This window comes from Mandrillus leucophaeus, unplaced genomic scaffold (genome assembly GCF_000951045.1).
Source record: "Mandrillus leucophaeus isolate KB7577 unplaced genomic scaffold, Mleu.le_1.0 Scaffold264, whole genome shotgun sequence".
Taxonomy (NCBI): Eukaryota; Metazoa; Chordata; class Mammalia; order Primates; family Cercopithecidae; genus Mandrillus; species Mandrillus leucophaeus.
The window spans coordinates 1,757,790-1,782,720 of record NW_012102743.1 but is presented as its reverse complement, the minus strand read 5'-3'; the positions used below and the strand labels follow the sequence as shown (position 1 = coordinate 1,782,720).

At 38.8% G+C, this 24,931-nt stretch overlaps 1 protein-coding gene across 2 annotated transcripts in view; it reads left to right on the top strand.

The window, feature by feature from the left end:
* Nucleotides 1-24,931, top strand: part of TTC27 (tetratricopeptide repeat domain 27) — a 230,546-nt gene that overhangs the window by 105,759 nt on the left and 99,856 nt on the right. For both annotated transcript variants that reach the window (XM_011984236.1, XM_011984237.1), the window contains exons 11-12: nucleotides 21,730-21,825; nucleotides 24,618-24,740. In XM_011984236.1, coding sequence (XP_011839626.1) covers nucleotides 21,730-21,825; nucleotides 24,618-24,740 — 219 coding nt within the window. The remainder of the gene's footprint in view (nucleotides 1-21,729; nucleotides 21,826-24,617; nucleotides 24,741-24,931) is intronic.

Sequence of the window (24,931 nt, the reverse complement as noted above, 5' to 3'; positions counted from 1 at the left end):
AAAAAAAAAAAAAAAAAAAAAAAGACTTGAGGAAAAATAAGCTAGAAAGGACCCCCTTAAGGAAAAGTTTGATCTTGTTCTATTATGTATTGAGGAAATGCAGGTGTGATGAAGTCAGGTAACCTTGCCCCAGTTTGTCTGGCTAGTTAGTGACAGTCTGGACTACACAGACTTACACGGTTGCAGGCAGTTACACTGAAGGCTTCAACGGCAAGTCCTAAGGAATGGCAGATTTGGAAGAGATCTCTAAGTGAGACATGCCAAACTTGAAAAGAAAATGTTTCACCACACCTAAAGGTAAATAAATCATGATTGTAAGATCCGCAGAAGAAGGAGGAACTCCAAAATGAGGACAATCTATTAAAAACATCTTGTCTTCTGAAATTATTTTAGGCTGCAATTTTGTATTGCATGTTCAAGGCAGTGGTGATGTTAGTGACAATGAAGAAAATCATGTTTATGGAAACTATTTTAATGGCTATGATTCAGAAGCTGCTTGAAATAAAATAAGATTATATTCTTCAGTAATCATTTATACCCTACTTTGCTACCAGTGGAGTATAAAATAGTGTTCTCTATCGTCATTCAGCCTTTCTGTCCCCACCTGATCTAAATTCTTTTTTTTTTTTAATGAGAGAGAGTCTCACTTTGTCACCCAGGCTGGAGTGCAATGGCATGATCTCGGGACTGCAACCTCCACCTCCTGGGCTCACCTGATTCTCCTGCCTTAGCCTCCCAACTACAGGTGTGCGCCATCATGTCTGTCAATTTTTGTATTTTTTTTAGAGACAAGGTTTCACCACATTACCCAGGCTGGTCTTGAACTCCTGGGCTTAAGCTATTCACCTTCCTTCGCCTCCCATAGTGTTGGGATTACAGGCGTGATACACCGCACCCACCTTTAAATTCTTATATTCAACATTTTATCATAAGATCACATCCTTTTCTTTTATATGCTATGGTTCATGTGCATCTCCCAAAGTTGATGTGTTGGAAACTTAATCCCCAATGCAAAAGTATTGAGAAATGGCACCTTTAAGAGGTGATTAAGTCATTAATGGATCAATGCCAGTATTTCAGGGGTTAGGTTCGTGACAAAAGAATGAGTTTGGCTTCCTTCCCTCTATCTCTCTTGCTCTCACTCTCCCTCTTGTGCCTCTGCCATGGGATTATGTAGCAAGAGGTCTTTTCCAGATACAGGCCCTTCCATCTTAGACTTCCCCGTCTCCAGAACTATAAGAAGTAAAATCTCTGCTCATTGTAGGTGACCCAATCCTAATGTTCTGTTACAGCAACACAAAGGGGCTAAAACATTTTGTAATCCAAATGTGAAGCAAATTAATAGAAACTACATACATTCAAAGGGACCATCTTATGTATGTCCAAACCAAAACATTTTTGGAAAAAAAATTGTGCAAACCAAATTTGTCATTGTCTTCTTTCATATCAAGCTCTGTCTTCTTTCATATCAAACTCCTTTTACTTGGTGTTAGATAAACTCAGTTCAGTCTTTGGAGATCAGTGTTAGATTGTTTTATGTTTATTACTGAAATAATCTTGATAATGAATTTAATTACTTGGTTATCTCTTATACCTGTTAATTTAAGTCGTGAAAGTCTGTCCCTGTCCAAGCAGTTGTGCCTCTGAAGATGTTTGCCCAACAGGGAAATTTTTCTTCCTCCTTGGATTTCTGGGAGGACATTGCATTGAATTGGAAATTTGAGATTATTGCAGTTTTCTGTCCCTGGAGTCTGTTTATACTGCAATTTGACTTTCTTAACTGTGGTAATGAAGTCAGATTTCACAATTTTTAAATGACTTTTTTCTTCTTAGAATATTTGTTCTTTTTTTTTATGTCTTTTAACTTAGCCTCAGGGGTACACGCGCAAGTTTGTTAGAGAAATTGTGTGTCTCAGGTTTTGGTGTGCAGATTATTTTGAAACTCAGGTAATAAGCATAGTACTCATTAAGTAATTTTTCAATTCTTATGCTCCTTCCACCCTCCACCCTCGAGTAGGCCCCAGTGTCTGTTGTTCCCTTCTTTGTGTCCATGTGTACCCAACGTTTAGCTCCCAATTACAAGTGAGAGTATGCACTATTTGGTTTTCTGTCCCTGCATTAGTTTGCTTAAGTTAATGGCCTCTGGCTCCATCTTTGTTGCAGCAAAGAACATAATCTTGTTCTTTTTTATGGTTCTGTAGTATTCCATGGTGTATATGTACCCCGTTTTTTTGAGACAGAATCTCGCTCAGTCGCCCGAACTGGAGTGCAGTGGCGCAATCTCAGCTCACTGCAAGCTCCACCTCCCAGGTTCACGCCATTCTCCTGCCTCAGCCTCCCAAGTAGCTGGCACTTCAGGCGCCTGCCACCATGCCCAGCTAATTTTTTGTATTTTTAGTAGAGACAGGGTTTCACCGTGTTAGCCAGGATGGTCTCGATCTCCTGACCTGGTGATCCGCCTGCCTCAGCCTCCCAAAGTGCTGGAATTACAGGCGTGAGCCACTGTACCTGGCCATGCCTACCCCATTTTCTTTATTTAGTCTACTGTTGATGGGAATTTAGGTTGAGTCCATGCCTTTGCTATTGTGAATAGTGCTGCAATGAACATACACACACATGTGTCTTTATGGTAGACCGATTGATAATCTTTTGGGTATATATACAGTAATGAGATTGCCGAGTCTGATGGTAGTTCTATTTTAAGTTCTTTGAGAAATTGCCAAACTGCTTTCCACAATGGCTGAACTAATTTACATTCCCACCAACAGTATATAAGCGTTCCCTTTTTTCCACAACCTCTTTAGCATGTTGTTTTGTGACTTTTTAATATCCATTCTGACTGTTGTGAGATGGTATCTCATTGTAGTTTTGATATGTATTTCTCTAATGATTAGTGATGTTAAGTGTTTTTTTCATATGCTTGTTGGCTGTGCATATGTCTTCTTTTGAAAAGTGACTGTTCATGTCCTTTGCCCACTTTTTAACGGGGTTGTTTTTTGTTTTTTGTTTGAGTTATTTATAGATTATGGATATCAGACCTTTGTCGGGTGCATTTGCAAATATTTTCTCTCATTCTGTAGATTGTCTCTTTACTCTGTTGATAGTTTGTTCTGTTGTGCAAAAGCTCTTTTGTTTAATTTGGTTCAGTTTGTCAATTTTTGTTGTTGTTGAAATTGCTTTTGGCATCTTTGTCATGGAATCTTTGCCAGTCCCTACATTGAGAGTAGTATTTTCTAGGTTATCTTCCAGGGATTTTATAGTTTTTGGTTTTACATTTAAGTCTTTAATCCATCTTGGGTTGATTTTTGTATATGGGGTCAGAAAGGGGTCCAGTTTCAGTCTTCTACATGTGGTTAGCCAGTTATCCCAGCACCATTTATTTAATAAGGAGTCCTTTCCCCATTGCTTGTTTTTGTCAACTTTCTCCAAGATCAGATGGTTGTAGGTGTGCATCTTTGTTCCTGGGCTCTCTATTCTGTTTCGTTGGCCTGTGTGTCTGTTTTTGTACCAGTACCATGCTGTTTTGGTTTCTGTGGCCTTGTGGTACAGTTTGAAGTGTGCTAATGTGATTCCTCCAGCTTTAGAACATCTGTTCTTGATACTGTGTAGTTGCATGCATGCTTTGAAGGAGTGGGGATTTTTATCGTGGTTAATTATGGAGGGAGGAAGACCCAAAATACCATGTTTGTTACCATTGTGGAGATTATTGCTGCTGTGTGGGCTGAAACATTTCTCTTTAAAGTTGGTAGTCCTTTCTTTATATGGCCCTCATGACCTATCTCATTAATTTCTAGTAATGATTAAGGGTATGTCATAATGAAACCCTTGATTGGAGGAATATTAGTCACAGTAATGTACTGTCAGGATTTGTTACTCTGAGGCTTGTACTTGTGTTTGAATAATTTTGAGAAAGAGGTCCTTTATGTTTGTTTGTTTTTTTTTTAATACTGATGGAATTACCACACTCTGCAGGAATTAGATGTAACACCTGGACCAAGTCCACGGTCAGTAGTAGTGAAGTGTGTTTTGTTTTTTTAAACTATGTCACTCTTCTTAATTGTTTTAATTATATAAATGATACTGCTTATTATAAAAATTAAGCAATATGGAAGTGGAAAGTAAAAAACAACAGCTTCCTTTTCCTCTTGCTTGCCTTCCAGTCTCAACAATTTGTGTACCTTCTAAACCTCTTTCTGTGCGTAAACATAAATATACTTTGACATAAGTGGGATCATCCAGTCTTCATTGCTTTATACCTTTTCCCTCTAAACATAACAGCTTGATCAGCTCTGCATGCCAATGTGAATCTAGCTCATTCGTTCCAGCAGCCATATGTCACTCTTTTAAATAGAAGTGCTACAACTTATTTAACTAATCCTCTATTTTTGAAAGTGTCTTTTAATTAATATTTTATTTTTAAACTGCATATTAAAAATTTTAGTACTGCATATAATAAAATAAATTAGTTCACTGAGGAGGATTTTAAATGAAAGATATAAATTCTTCCCCAATTCTGAGTTCACTTTTAGCTATTTCTTTTTTAGTTGTTATTCTAGTGGTTTCCATTATAACTTTAAATATTTACATTTCTTTAATACTTCTGTCTCTTGATTTGTCAACTTTTTGGATAGAATCTGTTGATTCCACACTATAACTAAGGAAGAAATCAGCGCACCTCTCATCTCCTCTTCCATTTTTATGTTATTTTTCAATTGTTGGAGTTGTTACTCTATGTTCTGTTGGGTAATTTTTGTCATGTATGTTTGTTCTATATATATATATTTTTTTCTTTCAGAGACAGGGTCTTGCTGTGTTTTCCAGGCTGGAGTGCAGTGGTGCAAACATGGGTCACTGTGCAGCCTTGACCTCTTGGACTCAAGTGATCCTCCCCACCTCAGCCTCCTCAGTAGCTAGGACCATAGACACCCGCCACCATGCCAGGCTAATTTTTAAGTTTTTTATAGAGGCAGGGTCTTGCCATGTTGTCCAAGCTGGCCTCAGACTTTTAGGCTCAAGCAATCCTCCAGCCTTAACCTCCCAAAGTGTTGGGATTACAAGTGTGAGCCACTACACCTGGCTCAGATTTTTTTTTTTTGAGACAGAGTCTTACTCTGTCACCCAGGCTGGAGTGCAGTGGCATGATCACAGCTCGCTACAATCTTGAACTCTTGGGCTCAAGTGATCCTCCTGTTTCAGGCCCCCACGCCCAACTAATTTGCAATATTTTTGTTGAGACAGGGTCTTACTACATTGCCCAGGCTGATCTCAAACTTCTGACCTCAAGTGATACTCCCACCTCAGCCTCCCAAAGTGCTGGGATTACAGGCGTGAGCCACTGTGTCTGGCCTATATGTTGAATTTTTTAAAACTTCAACCCAATCTTACAGCATCGTAATGATGATGCTGTGAGTGTACTGATTATTGATTATACACCAAATGGTGCGATTGGACCCATGGAGAAGGAAATGCAGTGCTCTGTGTCTAAGTGTTTGCCACTTGAAGGAAGCTGTCACAAGAATCAAGGTCCAGGGGATTCTCCACTGATTTTTTTTTTTTTGCACTTTGCATGGTCAGCTACCACTGCTTCTTTCCTGTTAGTCATTATCTTTCTTGTTTCCTTTTTTGTTTTTTTGTATTGCCTCATTGTGTAACTTTTTCACATGAAGAACAAATGTAGTTAAATTTGCGTCTTTGTGAAAAGTATTTTTCCATCATAATTCAGGAGTTTGGGTGTATAGAATTCTAGTTGCAAAATCATTTTTCTTCAGGACTTTAAATGAAGTCATTACCTTAATATCTCCTGTCATCACCTTAATATCTCCTGTCATCCAAGTTTGCTAATAAGTATGGCAGTCTGATTTTTGTCTTGTTTTAAGTTCTTTCTTTTCTTCTTGTTTTGAAATTTTTTAGAATTTTCTCTTTATTTTTGGAATTCTGGATGTATCTAAATTTGACCATGGGCTCTGGAGTCATACTGCCTGGTTTCTGTTCCCAGCGCTACCATATAATATACCTGCTTATACCTTGGACAAGCTACTGAACGTCTCTATGCCTCAGATGACTCACATAAATAATGGAATAAATGGAGTTTTTATGAGCGTTGTATGAGTTAACATTTAGATCAGCATCTCAGGTTGGAAGTGCTTAATAAATGTTAGTTACATAATTATTATTTCTCTTTCTGGATTATATATTGGGTTATTTAAATAGAAGCAATTATGGCTCTATAAATGAAACAATTTAATTATACTTTAATTAATTATACTTTTTTCTTCATTCTTTAAAAAACTTCTTTATCCAATTCAGTTCTGCATTTGGAATTTTAGTAGAACTATGTAGAGACCTCCCAGATCTATCTTCTGTGCCTCTTCTAAGCTGTTTGTCTTTTTGATTGAAGTTATAGGAGATTTCTCCCATCTTTTCTCCTGTGTTACTAATTTTGACCATAAGCCCAATTAATAATATTTAGTCCATTCATAAATTTTTTTATTTTGACAATTATTTTTAATTTCCAGTAAATCTGCATTTTTCTGATTGTCCTTTTTCATAATAGTCTTTTGTGTTTTACAGATACAGTATCTCATTTAAATTTATTTGCACATTATTAATTAGAATTTTAAAAATTATTCCTGTGAATTATCTATCCTCAGGTATGACCTGTCTTATATGTTCCTCTTGGCCTTTCTTTTTCATGGGTATTGCTTTTTCTTAAATGGCTGATGATTGCCAAAGCTGATTGTGTTGATAGTTAGCGCAAGTCTCCTCTGTAGCGGTGTGGGTCTCATTGTCTTAGAGGCTTTTCCACTGAGTGCAGGGCTGACTGCAGACTCTGCACTGTGACCAGAGTGTGGCTAACTAGCAGGCTCTTATAGGGTTGGCATGGGTCTTCCCTCTAAATCTTCCCCTAAGGCTCTGAACCGGGAATCTGAGGCAACTGGGCACTCTTGCTGTTATAACAAAGATGCTTCTCTTTTTAAATAAGCCTCATACCTCCTGTTGCTTCATTCTTTCATTCCTTTCCTTCTAAACAGACATGTGAGGTCTGAGATAGTATCTCCTAAGTGGTGCAAGAAGGCACTGTGCTTAACCAAGCCTAGGGGGCAGAGGAGGCATCCAGAGGAGCTGGTAGCAGGATCAAGATCCCAAGTGAAAAGCCACAAACAAAGGATAGAGACCCAGTGAGGAGAACCTCCTCTCAGTGTGGTGTCTGAAGCATTGGCCAGTGGTTCTGAGCTATGGAAGTCATAGTCTGGAATGCAGGATCACCCTCACCAGAGTGACATCCAACAGATGAAGCTGTGCATAGAGCAGTGGACTAAACAAACAATGTATGAGATATTCTTAGATGATACACTCAGGGAGGCTGCAAAAGATACAAAAGGCTTTGCACTGATTGGGAGAGGGACCTAGTCATCAAGAAAAAAGGTCAAAATGTTTAAAGGATGGAATAGCAGGGTCAGAAAGAGATGCAACAACCCAGATGACAGGTATTGAGGTTAACTATATGGGAAACTTATATTAGCTCTGCATCAAATATATTAACACAGGGCCTCCTTTTATGCCCCTAGACCAGAGCAAGATCTCAGGTCAAAGCAGCTCTTCAGAATTGCCTTCTGCATGTGGTCATAAAGAAGAACATTGGGCAGCAATGCAGTAGTTTGGGACAGAGAGCTAGCTTATGAAGATCATCTCAGCTTGAGAATAATTAAGTAAGTGTGTGGTTCTCAAAGGGGTGAGACTATGATTGTAAGAAAGAAGCTAACAGACACAACTGCAGGAGGTAATATTTAGTTACTCTAAGCTGGAGACAGTACAGCATGATCTCAGATGCAGATCTGGGTTTCCCAGTACCCCAGAGTTTCCCATGAAGACATCCAGGGATAGAGGATGCCTCCCTGTGGAGGCACAGTACCAGAAGCTCCCCTTGGTATTCTCACAGGGGGAAAGGATGGTTTATGCCCACCTGCCACCTCCCATCCCCCAGCCAAATATTGATCATGTGAGTAAGTCTCCCTCAGCGGCCCAGGCTTCTGACCCGTCTTAGCTCCATTCTAAATTTTATGAGAAGAGGCTTTCAGAAGTCTAGTTGTATCCTGTAGCCAATAATAGCAACATAATATGTGAATTATGTTACTTCAGGATCTTCACTTTTCAGGTAGACTGCTCCAACACTCCTTACTTTCTCTCCTTACCGCTGACTGGCCTCTCCCCATTCTTATTGGCACCTTCGTTGTATATGGTTTGTTTTTGGACTCTGTTGTCACAGCTGTGTTTTAGCATTTATTAATTCTATTATGCTCTATTTGGAAACCTTTCCTTCATAACAGCTAGAATGTGAGCTTCTTGAGGGGTCAGTTTCTATATTTTACTTATTTTTACATTCTCAAAATGAACACTCAGTGGATGTTTGCTAAACGATTAACTAGAAAACTAGAATTTTGAATTACTTACTTATTAGCAGGACTAATTGAGAGTTAGCTGAGTTAAAGACTATGTTTTCATCTGGCACTTCAATAATCTGAGAGCTGTAGAGACCAGCCTTTCTGATATCATTCCAGTACAAATTTTTAGTGTAGTAACAAACCCCAATGCCAAAGCTAACAGGAACAGAATAGTCACTATGATTACACTGAGATTAACATAGGGTAGTAATTCAGTTTGGTTGGTTGTGTTTTTTTAAGGGAAGGGAAAAGAGATGAAGCCATTTTCTTATTGGGTTTCCTAAAAAATAGTGAATTAATGCGTAAATCACTACCCCATGTGCTTCTAAGAAGTAATAAGAGCCTAAAGTTCAAATTAACTCCTTAATTTAGGGGAAATATGTTCACTCTGTATTTTTTAGCATACCAGAAGACAAAGCTTTCCTTTAGTCATGTATTCTGTATTAAAGATTTCTCTCTCATGTGTTAGCATCTTAGAATATTCACGTGCTCTGTTGTGTTTTTACATATCTTCTTCACAGAAGTACGTCCACGTGCATTATACTTGGCAGACTTGGTATTGCCCTTGATGTGTAACTATTTGTTTGAGTAAAGAATCTCTAGCTGCCATTATGGAGTCATTAAAGAAGGACTGGGAAGTGGAGTGCAGCACATGATCTAGTCATTTAAGCTGACTGTGGCTGTATTTGGTTTGCCTAATGAGTGGGTATGGCTTCAAAATTTGAAAAATTACATTTGATTTTCATGCTTATTTTAAATCCCCCTAAATGTAAGGTGCTTATAATGGACAAATAGAAGTTTAGAGCTTTTCATGACTCTTGACCTTCTGTCTCAGTAATATTTAAGAATTTTTAAGAACAGGTCTCAATGAGGAGTCATTTAGTTGTAAGGGACAGAAACCCAATTCAAACTGGCCATAGGAAAGGAAATAAATTGGCTATTATAACTGAGAGTTCTAGGGATATCCCAGTCTCGGAGATAGCTGGATTCAGGGATTCAAAGAGATCATCAGGCCTTTCTTTTTCTCTCTTTTCCCATCCTCATTCTCATATCTTTGCTTTTCTCCACCTTCTTCAGTATCAGGAAGGTTGTTGTCACAATAGCACCAGATTTCATTATCCTTAGACTTCACAATCCAAGAGGAAGAGAGATCACAAACTGCTATGGCCAAGATTGTTAAACTTCCTCACTTCATGTGGGCTTCACTTTTCTTTCTCTCTTTTCTTTTCCTTCCTTCCTTCCTTCTTTCCTTCCTTCCTTCCTTCCTTCCTTCCTTCTTCTCTCCTTTTTCTTTCCTTTCCTTTCCTTCCTTCCTTCCTTCCTTCCTTCCTTCCTTCCTTCCTTCCTTCCTTCCTTCCTTCCTTCCTTCCTTCCTTCCCTCTCTCTCTTTCCCTTTCTTTCTTTCTTTCTTTCTTTCTTTCTTTCTTTCTTTCTTTCTTTTCTTTCTTTCTTTCTTTCTTTTCTTTCTCCTTCCTTCTTTTCTTTTCTTTCTTTTTTTTTTCAGGGTCTTGCTGTGTCACCCAGGCTGGAGTACAGTGGAGTGATTATAACTCACTCTAGCCATAAGCTCCAAGGCTCAGGCCATCCTCCTGTCTTTGCCTCCCAAGTAGCTGGGACTATAGGCACACACAACCATGCCTGGCTAACTTTTTCATTTTTTTATAGAGTTGAGATGTTATTATATTGCCCGGGTTGGTCTTGAACTCCTGCCTCCAGTGATCCTCCCACCTCAGCTTCCCAAAGTACTGGGATTCTGGGTATAAGTCACTGTGCCTGGCTTCACTTTCCTTAGGGTGGGGATGGCTGTCAAGCCAACCTCATACCAATGGTGATACTTATGAAATGCCTGGAATAGTGCTTGGTACATAGTCAATCTTCAATAAACGTCGACTCTTATTATCATCTTCAATTTATAGGAGGGGAAGTTTAGGTACAAGAATAAGAAAACTGCCATTCCTTCATAACTGATTAAAAGCAGTCATTACTACCTGGGAAACCTGAACAACATTGAGATAATTACAGTGCCTCTTGTATAGTGTGCTGGGTCATGCTGTCAAGATTTTCAAATATCTGAGATATGAACATGTGTCTTTCATTCTGGCTCTGTATTTCATCTGCATTAATAACTATGTGCATTTGAAAGTTTTGAAAAGTATATTAGGAGTTGCTCATGTGATTGTAGCTCTGGTTTTATTTGTTGGAATAATTATAGTTGCTACTGTTTATACAGAGCTGTGTAGTACCATTTAATTAACTGTGTATTGTTACTTCCACTTACTGAACACTCATATGCCAGATGGTAACTAATCCTAGGGTGGAGGCATTATCTACATTTTTACTGATGAAGAAACTGAGGGACAGAAAGTTTAAATTACTTACCCAAGGTCTCATAGCTGAGCTAGAGTTCAACCCAGGTCCACCTGATTTAGAAGTCCATGCTTTTATCCACTATGCCCTACTTTCTAAGGAAGCTATGAGAACTGGCTTACAAAGGAAACGTGATATCAGTAGAAGACTGGCATCATCTGGAGGAAAGGAGTGGAATGAGCACAGGCAGGAAGAAGTTAATCGAGACTTTTGTGAGAAAGGTTTAGGTTGCAGAACTCTTAAGGCCTATAATTAAGCTGGAAGGGGAGGGAAGAAATGGAGGGCACAGAATCTCAGGATGTGGTCCTGTGTGGGAAAAGAACATGTAAATGGATGAATGAAATTGGCTTCTGATAAGTCCAAGAAAGGGAGCTGCCCGAAGGGACCCTGAATCCAGGATATGAGCTTCCTGAGAATAGAGGGGTAAAAAATATGCAACGACTAGCTTATAGGTAAGTGGGATAAGAGTGGGACAAGTAACACACGATATAAAGTAACCTTTACTAGTGATACTAAAAAAAAGCCCTAGAAAGTTACAGAAAAGTGAAAAGTGGGTAATAATAAAGGAATGTATTAATGGGATGAAGTAAAATATACTCGCATAAAGCACACTTTCAAAGACACTAAATAATGACTTTAGTCAGATTCCCAAGGAGGAACGAACTTAAGTTCTTTGGACAAGGTCAGATTATGATGATTGAATTCATGCTTTAGTTTTCCCTGTGATAACACTCTGCGTACATCTTAACATCCTGACACAGCATTTTCCTAATTTGCTGAATGGCGGGGGGTGGTTAAAATATAGATCTTCAGCCTAGCCCCCAGAGATTCAGGGTCAGCGTGTTGGTGATGATTATGGGCATGTTTGGGAAAGGCTGCTTTAAGTAGAGGTAGCCTGTCATTCTTTAGCATCTCCAGATGTTTTTCTCTCTCCCCAAGTACACGTAGAACAGAGGCCAAATGGGTATGCACCAAGCTCTGGGGTACAGTGCTGTGATTTAATGGATGAATGCCAGCAGGAACCTTTAAGGTGTTATTGAGGGCCAACTATCTGGGACCAGTTGAAATTGAGCTCACTTAGAACAGATGCCTTGCATTTGACTGACACTTACTCAGGAAAGTAGTAGCTAATTATTATTAGACTCAGCTCCTCTCTCCCTCCCCTCCCCTCCCCTCCCCTCCCCTCCCCTTCCTTTCCTTTCCTTTTCTTTTCTTCTTTCTTTGTCTTGCTCTATCATTCAGGCTGGAGTGCAGTAGCATAATCATAGCTCACTGCAGGCTCAACCTCCTGGCCTCAAGTGATCCTTCTGCCTTGGCCTCCCAAACTGTTATGATTGCCACCAGCTGGCATACATAAACTTTTTTTTTTAGAAAGGATAATACTAAGAGTTTAAAAACATTCACTCAGGTTTTAATAATAAATAAATATTTGTTATTCTTTGCCCTTATAAAATTTGCAGATTGTAAACAGGTCGACTTGTGCTTTCATGAAGACACTAATGTCTTAAGACACCAAGCAGAGTCCCTTGGAGAAGTTTTGGGAGAAAATTGGAGGTAGATGGGCTGTAGGGAAGGCAGAAGAGCTTGTACTTTTACTAATCCTAAGGCAGAAGTTATCAAATATGGCTTGTGGATCCCTGGGGGTCCTTAGGCCATTTCAGAGTGTCCATAGGTCAAAACCATCTTCATAATAAGGGTGCTGAGATATTGTTTGCTTTTTCACTGTGTTGATATTTGCATATTGGTCCAGAAGCAGTGGGAGGGCGGGGGAGTCAAACTCCTGGCCCCTTTGTCAAAATCAAGGTAGGGGTACCGGACTAGGGACACTAGACTGTGTTAGTAGTCACTGAATGCTTCACCACCACAGTTTTTTAAAAAATTTTTTAAAAGACGGTTGTGTTTACAAATGTTTTTGATGAAGCAGTATTATTTTGTCATCTTTACCCTCAAGAACATGCCTTTTTAAAATTCTATGTGATAAAATGGAAAGTGCTTACAAAAAACTTGTGCCACTTGCTAAAGTACAATGGTTGTCTCAGGAAGAAACTTTTTCCCATGCAACATTATTTTTGCTTGAAAGGACTATTGACAGATGAACTGGTTATTCAGACTTGGGTATTTGGTGGAAATTCCCCAAAAAGTAAATGAAGTAAGTGCATCACTTCAAGGAAAATAATTGACAATATTTATTACTGTATTAGTCTGTTTTCATGCTGCTGATAAAGACATAGCCAAGACTGGGTAATTTATATGGGAAAAGGGGTTTAATGGACTTAGAGTTCCATGTGGCCAAGGAGGCCTCACAGTCTGGGTGGAAGGCAAGGAGAAGCAAGTCACATCTTACGTGGATGGCAGCAGACAAAGAGAGAGCTTATACAGGGAAACTACTCTTTATAAAACCATCGGATCTTGTGAAACTTATTCACTATCATGAGAACAGCACAGGAAAGAGTTGCCCCCATGATTCAGTTACCTCCCACTGGGTCCCTCCCACAACCTGTGGGAATTCAAGATGACATTTGAGTGGGGACACAGACAAATCATATTATTTCACCTCTGGCCCCTTCAAATCTCATGTCCTCACATTTCAAAATCAATCATGCCTTCCCAACAGTCCCCCAAAGTCTTAACTCATTTCAGCATTAACTCAAAAGTCCACATTCCAAAGTCTCATCCAACACAAGGCCTAAGAACACATAGGCCCTTCTGCCTATGAGCCTTAAAATCAAAAGCAAGTTAGTTACATCCTAGATACAATGGGATACAGGCATTGGGTAAATACAGCCATTCCAAATGGGAGAAATCGGCCAAAATAAAGGGGCTGTGGGCCCCATGCAAGTCTGAAATCCAGCAGGGCAGTCAAATCTGAAAGCTCCAAAATGATCTCCTTTGACTCCATGTCACACATCCAGTTCATACTAATGGAAGAGGTGGGTTCTCATGGTCTTGGACAGCTCTGCTCCTGTGACTTTGTAGGGTACAGCTTCCCTCCTGGCTGCTTTCATGGGCTGGCATTGAGAGTCTACAGCTTTTCCAAGCACACGGTGCAAGTTGTCAGTGGATCTACCATTCTGGGGTCTGGAGGATGGTGGCCCTTTTCTCACAGCTCCACTAGGCAGTGCCTCAGTAGGGACTCTGTGTGGTGGCTCTGACCCTACATTTCCCTTCCACACTGCCCTAGCTGAGGTTCTTCATGACAGCCTGCCCCTGCAGCAAACTTCTCCCTGACACAGGCATTTCCACGCATCTTCTGAAATCTAGGTGGAGGTTCTGAAACCCAAGTTCTTGACTTCTGTGCACTGGCAGGCTCAACACTAATAGAAGCTGCCAAGGCTTGAGGCTTGCACCCTCTGAAGCCATGGCTCAGGCTCTACATTGGCCTCTTTCAGCCACAGCTGGAATGGCTGGGACATAGGGCAGCAAGTCCCTAGGCTGCACACAGAACAGGGACCCTGGGCCCAGCCCACAAAACCACTTTTTCCTCCCAGGCCTCTGGACCTGTTATGGGAGTGGCTGCTGCGAACACCCCTGATTCCCTGGAGACATTTTCCCCATAGTCTTGGGGATTAACATTCAGCTCCTGGTTACTTATGCCAGTGTCTGCACCTGGCTTGAATTTCTCCTCAGAAAATGGGATTTTCTTTTCTATCGCATTGTCAGGCTGCAAATTTTCTGAACTTCTATGCTCTGCTTCCCTTATAAAACTGAATGCCTTTAACAGCATCCAAGTCACCTCTTGAATGCCTTGCTACTTAGAAGTTTCTTCCACCAGATACCCTAAATCATCTCTCTCAAGTTCAAGGTTCCACACATCTCTAGGGCAGGGGCAAAACGCCTTCAGTCTCTGTGCTAAAACCTAACAAGAGTCACCTTTGCTCTAGTTCCCAACAAGTTCCTCATCTCCATCTGAGACCACCTCAGCCTGGATTTCATTGTCCATATCATTATCAGCATTTTGGTCAAAGTCATTCAACAAGTCTGTAGGGAGTTCCAAACTTTCCCACATTTTCCTGTCTTCTTCTAAGTCCTCCAAACTGTTCCAACCTCTGCCTATTGCCCAGTTCCAAAGTTGCTTCCACATTTTTGGGTATCTTTCCAGCAGCGCCCCACTCTACTGGTACCAATTTACTCTATTAGTCTGTTTTCATGCTGCTGATAAAGACATGCCCAAGACTGGGTAATTTACATAGGAAAACGGGGTTTAATGGACTTACAGTTTCACATGGCTGGGGAGGCCTCACAATCGTGGTGGAAGGCAAGGAGCAGCAAGTCACATCTTACATGGATGGCAGCAGGCAAAGAAAGAGAGCTTGCGTGGGGAAACTCCACTTTATAAAACCATCAGATCTCATGAGATTTATTCACTGTCATGAGAACAGCACAGGAAGGACTTGCCCCCACGATTCAGTGACCTCCCACAAGGTGCCTCCTACAACATATGGGAATTCAAGATGAGATTTGGGTGGGAACACAGCCAAACCATATCAGTTACCAATGATGAAATTTTGAACTTCCAAGAAAAAAATGAGAGTTTTGGAAAACCTCTATCTGCAACTGTGAACTTCATACCTTCCCAATATTTCAAATATTGAGACAAGATTTTTCTGATGAGATTGATGGTGATATTAATGCATGTAGTTTTAAAAATTTTTACAAAATATGTCAACATTGGGAAGGTCAGCTCATTTTCAAAAAAACCAGTGCATGATGTTACATAATTAGTGTTCAGCATCAAGATTGACCAGTGAGTCCTTTTTTGTTTGTTTTCAGACCAGTGGATTTTGGTATAACAGAGTATTTAATGTAACAAAGAAAGGTTCATTGATAGGATTTCAAATTCCACATTACAAATAACCTTTAAGAAACCAGCATCAGTTGAATTTTGGTGTAGTATCAAATAATAATATCCACAATTAGCTGAAAAAGCTACTAACATACTCTTCCCCTTTTCAATTACCTATCTGTATGAGGACAGATTTTCTCCATAAACTTCAAGCAAAATATTATATTGCAACAGATTGACTGCAGAAGCAGATCTGAGAATCCAGCTATTATCTATTATGCCATACATTAAAGAGATTTGCAAAATCGTCAAGACAGTGCCACTCTTTTCAAGACTTTTGTTTTGTTTTGTTTTGGAAAAGGTAGTTATTTTTCATAAAAGCATGCTATTTTTGTTAATGTCATAGATTTATTTTCTTTTTAAATGAATTAATGAACATCTAAATTTTCCTGTTTTTATTTCTAATATGATAAATATTGATAGATTATAACTCACAGAAAGAAAAGCTTCGAGTCCCTCAATAATTTGTATGATTTTAAAGGGGTCTTGGAAACAGAGGGTTGAACTGCTGACCCAAGGTGTGACTGATTAAGGGGACGGCTGCATGATAGCCATCTTGGCCTCCTGGGAGGACTGCCTCTTAATGTTCATCTTTTCAGCCTGTAATCACAAAAAGGTGATCTAGGTTCTCCCATCTCCTATTAGTAGACCCAGATCCTACCAACCCACACCCTAAAGTCTGTCGTTTCTGGGGTAGAAGCAATAACTGAGCATCTCCTTGATCAGGCCACACCCTCTCTCCCATATTTTTGGATTTATGTGTAAATAAGATAGTTAGATAGAGTTTTTAGTATTTTTCCAATGAGAAGCTGCTTTCAATTTTCACAGATCTGACACTGATCATGTAGTTTTACAGAAGGTTTTAATGAAGTTGCCAGCTGTGGTCTTTGGAGTCTGACAGGCTCACCTATTTCATGGCCTTATGACTTCGGGCAAGTCATTTTTATCTCTCAGAGCAACAGTGTTCTATGTATGAGGAAAGGCTGGGTTCACAATAAGTTTAATGATAGTGTTGATACTTACTAGGTGTGTTAGCAGTTTTAATTGTTATTCTCCCTGTTCTCATTGGCGATTTTCTTGGGCTTGGAGGTTTGAGATGGCAATGAGCTTGACTAGTCTGTTTGTAAATCACAGCTGAATTGACTGCAGACTCCTGTTAGAGAAAGCTGTTCAGCTCACCTGTTGGATTATGTACATATTTTTATAATAAAGTCCATCTTCCTATACACACACACACACACAAAGATTGCACAGCAAAGCCAATATAAAGTGATTTGGCATATGATCAGTCACAACTTTTAGATTATCAGCTAATTTCTACCTGGCTCTTCAGAAAGCCGATGAACACGTAGATGTCATGCTTGTGAGAATGAATAGCTTTCAGGAAAAGCGTAGGTCCTTTGGGACTATCTCTACTCTTTTGAAGACGTGTGCCATACTTTTAGATGAGAACACATAAATAAGTCTAAATCATACCAGACGTTATTCAAAATTGTCCCTTTATACTCCATCATTCTCCATGTGCTAATTTTAAAATGTAATTTTGATCTTCTGTAGTTTTTCTGGGAAATTCCTTCTCTGTTGAAAACAGAGCATTGAAAGGAGAGGTACATCATTGCTTTCTTGGATTTTATTCCCCATTCCTTAGAGATATCCCTTGACCTGTGATACTGTGGCTCCTGGAAGATTTGGGAATTGTTATTGCGTGGGGTTAGGGGGTCTTTATGCACAATCACATATTCTCAAAGGACACCGAAAGTATAAATGCCTTTAGGTGGAGTTAGGGAGTAAATGGCATTAAAAAGGAGTCTTAAAACTTGAAAACAGTCTCATGTCACAGTAGTCCATGCAACATGAAGTCACCTCTGGTATATCCAACCCCTACTCTGGACCGCGCCCCAGGGGGCTCCTCACTCTCTGCTTGTTACCTTTTCCGTTTATTCACAGCTCTTCAGTCATCCACCTAGACTCTGTCTTGCTTCAAACTGCCCTTAATGATTGGTTTAGGGCATATTTGCTTCTCCCTCTCTCTCCATTTTTGACATTATCATCTTTCCTTAAAGACCACCTCCTCATACCGCTTTTTACTTATGACTAAGTCCTATGATTTTCAGGTGTAAAATTAGTGAAATTTAGAAACCGGAAAGAGAACATGGGTAAGTGAAAGGGTAGGACACACTGCTTTAGAGCTGTCTCTTATACACATCTAGATGTGTATAAGAGACAGGAACCGGAAAGAGAACATGGGTAAGTGAAAGGGTAGGACACACTGCTTTAGAGACCATTTACCTAAATTTCTGGGCGTGTGTGAAAATTTGCGAGGTACTTCTTTCTCATGGAGCACATTGTTTATGTTCAAATTCATGCACATAAATACCTCAGTAGTAGTGAGGCTTCACTTGCATTCAGTCCCATTCTCACAGTACCTGACGTTCTTCCATTGTCTTCTTCCAGACTATTTGGGCACATGGTTTGCTTCTCATGAATGTACCTAATACTTGTGTTCAGCTTAAAATTAATCAACAGATCTTCTGAAATGCTTGAAGTAAAAGAAAATACTCTTTTGATAAAGCTATACTCCTAGACCGTTGGAAATACAAGTATTGTTTAAAAAAGTCATCTCATAGATAAGTGCCATTGTAGTTAAACTACTTGCTTGCTGGGGATAGAACAAAGACATAACCCAAGTGGCTTCACTTGCCATCACTGATATTTTTCCATTTACTGTGCCTGTAAAGGACTCCAGTTTGGTTGATATGATGGAGTTATTTCAGATTGAGTTGCTAGAAATAATCCTGCTCTGAAAAACCTAGAGATGCACTATAACAATGTCCCTGTCTTTTTAGCAAATTAGCAAATAAAAAAAGAGTACTTTGGATCCAGTAGAGGAAATAGGCAAATAAACAGTACACCTATCAAGACTTCTTACTTTTTTTTTTTTTTTTTCCTTGAGACGGAGTCTCACTGTGTCGCCCAGGCTGGAGTGCAGTGGCGTGATCTTGACTCACTGTAGCCTCTGCCTCCCGGGTTCAAGAAATTCTCCTGCCTCAGCCTCCCAAGTAGCTGGGATTACAGGCCTGCACCACCACACCCGGCTGATCATTTTTAGTAGAGATGGGGTTTCACCATGTTGGCCAGGTTGGTCTAGAGCTCCTCACCTTAAGTGATCCATCCACCTCGGCCTCCCGAAGTGCTGGGATTACAGGGGTGAGCCATCGCGCCTGGCCAAGCCTTAACTTTTGTATATTAATTTAATGTTCTTAGTTTTCATTGATAGTTAAATTTTATGTAGATGGTTGTCATGCCTAAGGTAGGAAGAAATATTTTCTGTGCAGGAGTGAAAATAGCCTAGAGTTCCATTTTGTGTGTATTTGTGGGTTTTTTTGCATTTTTGTTTGTTTGTTTTTTGAGATAGGGTCTCACTCTGTTGCCTAGGTTGCAGTGCATTGGTGCAATCATGGCTCATTGCAACCTCCGCCTCCTGGGCTCAAGTCATTCTCATGCCTCAGCCTCAGCTGCGATTACAGGCATGCACCACCATGCTCAGCTAATTTTTGTATTTTTAGTAAACACGGGGTTTCACTATGTTGGCTAGGCTGGTCTCGAATTCCTGATCTCCCAAAGTGCTGGGATTACAGGCGTGAGCCACTGCGCCTGGCCCCTTTTTTTCCTTCTGAGACAGGGCTTTGCTCTGTCACCCAGGCAGGAGTGCAGTGGCACAAACATAGCTCACTGCAGCCATGACCTCCCTGGGCTCAAGTGATTCTCCTGCATCAGCCTCCTAAGTAGCTGGACCCATGGGTCCATGCCACCAACCCTGGCTATTTTTAAAAGATTTTTTGTGGAGATGTGGTCTTACCATTGTTGCCCAGACTGGTCTTGAACTCCAGGGCTCAAGTGATCCTCCTACTTTGGCCTCCCAAAGTGCTTGGGATGGCACCCAACCTAGAATTCTGTTTTTGATCTTTATCATGCATATAGCTTAATCAGGTTTTTGTATGGGGGCTTATTCATGGTATCCAGGTCAAATGAGTGTTGGTTCTCTGCACTGTCTTCAGTGGGCTTTGCCATTTTGGAGAGTATCCGAGAGTTATAAGAGACACTTAGATACTCTGAGATCATCCAAAAGTATCTGAGAGTATCTGAAATACATAATAAATGTGTTTATTAGTAAATGAGGAAATATTTACTGAGTGCCTCTTATGCTTTAGCTAGTTGCAGTAACTACAGCCAACAACATGAGTTTTTTGAAAGTAAATTTTTTGCATGTTGTTAGGTGTTAGTAACAGTAAATTATACAATGTCGCTTTTGTTTTTATTATTAATAGAGAGCATTAGTTATTTTTTCTTTCCAAAAAAAAACTGTATTGATAAAAATGTGTTCCTTCTCTATGAAGTAATTTGTTCCCCTTTTATGAAGTAACTCAGTGATCTCTTTATTTATGTATTGTAACCATATGTATACAGCCAGAAGTTATTCTTCTCTACCCTCCCTCCCACAACTAAACAGCTTTGAGCAGCAGCATGCAATCTTTTTGCTATTAAGTTTCTGTGAAGTAAGGCCAAAAAGCTTTAAACATATTTTGACCAAGATGGTCTAGGAGTCTGGTTATGTCTCAGTTTGCTCTGACTGACTTGACTGAATAACATCTTGGATTGTCAATGAAGTTTTGTGTAATGTATGCTTTTTCACACTTGAGCTCATACTACAAGATATTCTTAGGCTGATAAATGTATCTCCCACCCAGTGTAAAATAGAGAACTCTCAATTTAGGAGAAACCTCCCTGCTCAGAAACTGGTCTCCCTGTCTTAGATTTTTACCAGGACATGGTAGATTCCTGTCCTTTTTTTTCTTCGGAGGCTTGGACTTGCTACCTTTTTTACTATTTTTTGAAATTTTCCATTTAAAAAATTAATTTTGTGAAAATTTTAAACAGTTTCCAAATTACCAAAAAGTTGCAAGAACAGTGCAACTGTCTTATGCATCCCGAAGTTTTGGAGAGTAAGTTGCCAACATGGTGCTTCATTGTCCTCAAATGTGACAAGGACATTCTCCTACATAACCCAGTATGTGTAATAAAATCAGAAAATTAACATTGACTTCTTACTACCATCTAATCCTCATAAGAGAGGTCTGTGAAAACTAGTCAACTGGCAAAAAAGATAAAATTTTAGTACTGCATTGTAGAAAAAAGATCTTGATAATTCTCAGTTGAGAGAAGGTGTAAGTGTATAATATCAGAAAAATATGAACACTTAATGTAAACTGAATGGCAAATGAAGAGGCAAGAGAAAATGATCATGATAATGGGGCTGCTGTCCACATGTTTCTCTAGCAATCTCACAATGTGTCTTCCTTCACTTTGGTTCTGATCTCTTCTATGACGGATCACTTGACCACTGGATAGCGCTAGCCTTTGACTTTGCAGTTGGCCCTGGTACCTCGTCTCAGAGTCAGCTATTTTGGTCTTGTTGGTTTGCTTCTTGATGTAGCTTCAGTACATCAGAGAGATTCTTTCATGTATGTGGGTTGCAGCTGCCCACTGCACTATACAGATGGTCTCACCTGAGTGAGTGTCCAGCTGTATTGCTCTGTTGCTGAAGAGGGAGAGGATTTGCTCTCTGTTATCAAATAGGCTACTTTTTCCTTTAATTTTATTCCTGAGCAAATAATCCTAAAGAGAATTCTTCACATAATTTTTCTCTGATTTATATTATAAAGTGCCATTGTCAAAGTGGCATTATGTTGTGAAATAGATATGCTAAAGAACAGTTCTTCATAGAAGAAGTAAAAAGGCTTATCAATAAGGCTAGTTCTTTGAAAGAACTATTATAGGAAATGAAAACTTTTTCTGGTAAGTTTTTATTGTACATGTTTATGTAAATGTAGATTAGGTTTGAAGTTTTTTGAACATTTAAAGAAATGTTCAAGAAAAAATTCACACATCCTATCACCTTATCAAAATGACTTAAGTTCTTTATTGTTTATATGTGCATTTGTATAACTATTACAGTAAGGACTTATTTATATTACAAGTTATACGTATAGATTCTGATTGTGATATATGTTCTTTAAGGCTCTTGCAGACCAATTTGAAGATAAAACTACATCTGTATTGGAACGCCTAAAGATTTTCTATTGCTGTCAAGTACCACCTCACTGGGCCATTCAGGTAGTTTTGTTGTTTGTCATTGCGTATGGAAAATACTTGGCATTAGAAAGGTAAATGCATTATAAATTGATGATTTCAATTTATGTTTGAATTTTCAAATATTTTGCTGATATAATAAATGTATCTACCTGGGAATTGCTAACTACTTCAAATTGCTATTTTGATTAAAGTGATATTAGACTCATAAAACATTTTTAAAAGAATTTAAAACTGTATGAAATAGAATCCTAGAAATTAAATTATAGGAGAATCATAAGTGCATACATTTTCAAAGTAACTTTTTTTTAAGGGATGAGGGCTTGCTTTATTGTCCAGGTTGGAGTGCAGTGGCAATTCACAGGCGTGATCATTGTGCATTACAGCCTTGAACCCCTGGGCTGAAGCAATCACTCCTGCCTCAGCCTCCTGAGCAGCTGAGACTACAGATGTGCACTACCATACCTGACTTTGAAATAATTTCTTATACTAAAATTATTTTAAGGACTTTCTACCAAAGGAGGAACCTTTTAACCAAGTTGCTTACAAAAAGCAAAAGAAAGCATTTATTTGGTATACTTTATGTTGTGAGATACACATGACTACTCTCTTCTTCCTGAGGGTATGAGAATACCTACTGTAGCTCCTAATCCACATGCTGAGGTGGGGATTCTGGCCCCTTGTCTACATGGTTCTCCTGTATTATAGGTGTAACTCCCTATTTTGTAAAATTTTAGCACCGAAAATAACTTAGACACCTGGTCCAGTTTCTTAATGTTACAGAGAAGAAATTGAGGCTCAGTAAAATTAGCTTTCCAGTGTTGATCACACAAGTGTACGTGAACTAGGTTTCTAATTTCCTCACATTTAGTCTACTTTACCTCTTTTCCTTAGCTTTTCATTGGATTGTAATTATATCAGCTAATAACAACCAACTTTTACTGCATACTTAGTATGATGTATACATTTTATTCTGTATTCCACACATGTTCTCTTATTTTATTGCAACAATTTTTAAAAATATCTGTTTTACACGTGAGGAAGCTAAGTCGCAGAGAGGTTAAGTGGAGTCAGATGGAGCCAGCCAGGGGATTACAGATGATTTATCTACTATTGCCATTTTAATCAGTTTTCTGTCCTCTCTATCATGGATCATACACATAGGTAGTGAGTTAGAAACATAAATGCCAACCCACCATCCAATTGTTCAAAATCCCTATTGTAAGACTTCTTAGAGTAGGTTATATTCTTAAACACAGGGTGAACTCGGAGGTTTATTATGTGTTGGAGTTCAGTTTACATATTGAAGGAACCTCAATAAAACATAGACAAGTAAAAAAGCTTTATGATATCTCAAAAGGAATAGCTTCTTCATTAAGAATGTGTTAACAGCTGGAATTTTTTAGTGTGTTTTTGACTCTGATCTGTGAAATTTGTTAGGTGCTTTGTATTATGTGGTTTGGTGGATAAACATTTCAGAATGAGCTGTTATGACAAAATGTATCTATTGTGGATGTTGCTTTTTATCTTTTTCTGAACAGAAACATTAGGAAACTTAAATACTGTTCAAACTGAATTTAGGCCAAATGCTTATCTGCTTAGCAAGCTGTGGATTTCAGGATCTTCAGGCAGTTAGATAAGGATCCTTTTTCATTAGTAAGTTAATTACTTTTTCTGGCATCATGGGGCTAATGATATCTTTGTATATTATTTTAAAGATTGAGAAATAACAGAACAGTTTATTATAAAAAGAGAATTAGTCTCTACTTTGCTACTAGCTAGCCATATCATCTTGGATGTCATCAACTTTCTTGATCTGTTAAATGAAGATGTACTACTCACTGCATAAGCACTAAGATTTATTCCAGCTCTCACATGCTATGGGCAGTTTTTGAAAATGTCCAATTATATTCTCTAAAATAGCCAAATTCTCCTGTATTTCATGGGTTACTGATGTATTGGACCATTCTCATTATTTACTTTGATAATCTGTAGCTTATAATTTTTAGGTATATTTCATTTACTTTCTGATATTGTCAGTCCCGGATTTTCTGGGCTTAACTCTTAAATATGTATTGAATTTTCAGAGTAGTAAAAGTATACTTACGAGAGAGCAGCACAGCTCTCTCTAATATGAAACTATACCTTATTCTAACCTTACCTACTTTTTTAAACCTTTAAATTTTTTTTTTACCATTTGTGCAGGTGTTAACACTTACAAACCATAATATATTTATTTTTAAATATGTTTAACCTTCACTGACCTTAACTCTGTTTGCTCTCTTTTTAGTCTGCCAGGGACTGAGAAATTAGGAAGCTAAGTTTGTTAGAATGTGCTTGAAATAAATCTAAGTAGCTTTGAGTGAGAAAGAGCTAGATATGATGCCCTTCTGAATAAAATTCAGCAGGGCTAATGCATAGATTTTATGTCATCTCTATTGACTGCTCAGAGTTTTAAAAATTAACTTATTGGATCTCAGCCTCATCAATTGAGATTGTTGTATACAGACTGTCTAGGTAAAAAAGAAATACTGATTTTTGCTTTTTAAGTTCTTAGAAAAAAATTGGATATATTTAGTATTTTCAACAGTTTCTACATTGTTCTTTAATTCCTTATACCCTATAAAGAGGCTTGTTTTCTAAAGTAAAGGTATGTATTGAATTATTACAAACTTCTAAGTAGTAGAGATTCTAGAAATTATACATTTATTACAATAAGCAGACCCCTAAAAAGGCAGATTAGGTATACTTGGAAGTGAAACAGGAATCTCTCTTTACACCAAGAAGTATTAATTATTTCAACTTGATTTTTCTAGCGCCAACTTGCAAGTTTGCTCTTTGAGTTGGGATGTACCAGTTCAGCCCTTCAGATATTTGAAAAGCTAGAAATGTGGGAAGATGTTGTCATTTGTTATGAAAGAGCCGGGCAGCATGGAAAGGTACGTAATAGTCAAATCTGATGTACTGGTGAGAGCCTTCCCTCTGGGAGCATCTTCTCACTTGTTTTGTTTTTCAAGCCCACTTTTGCCAGTGTTCACTTATATTGCTTTTTTTCACTTTTTTCCAGAAAACTTTTAAATGTTTTCTCTGATTTCCATTGGGACAGATTATTTTATGTGTGTGCGTGGTG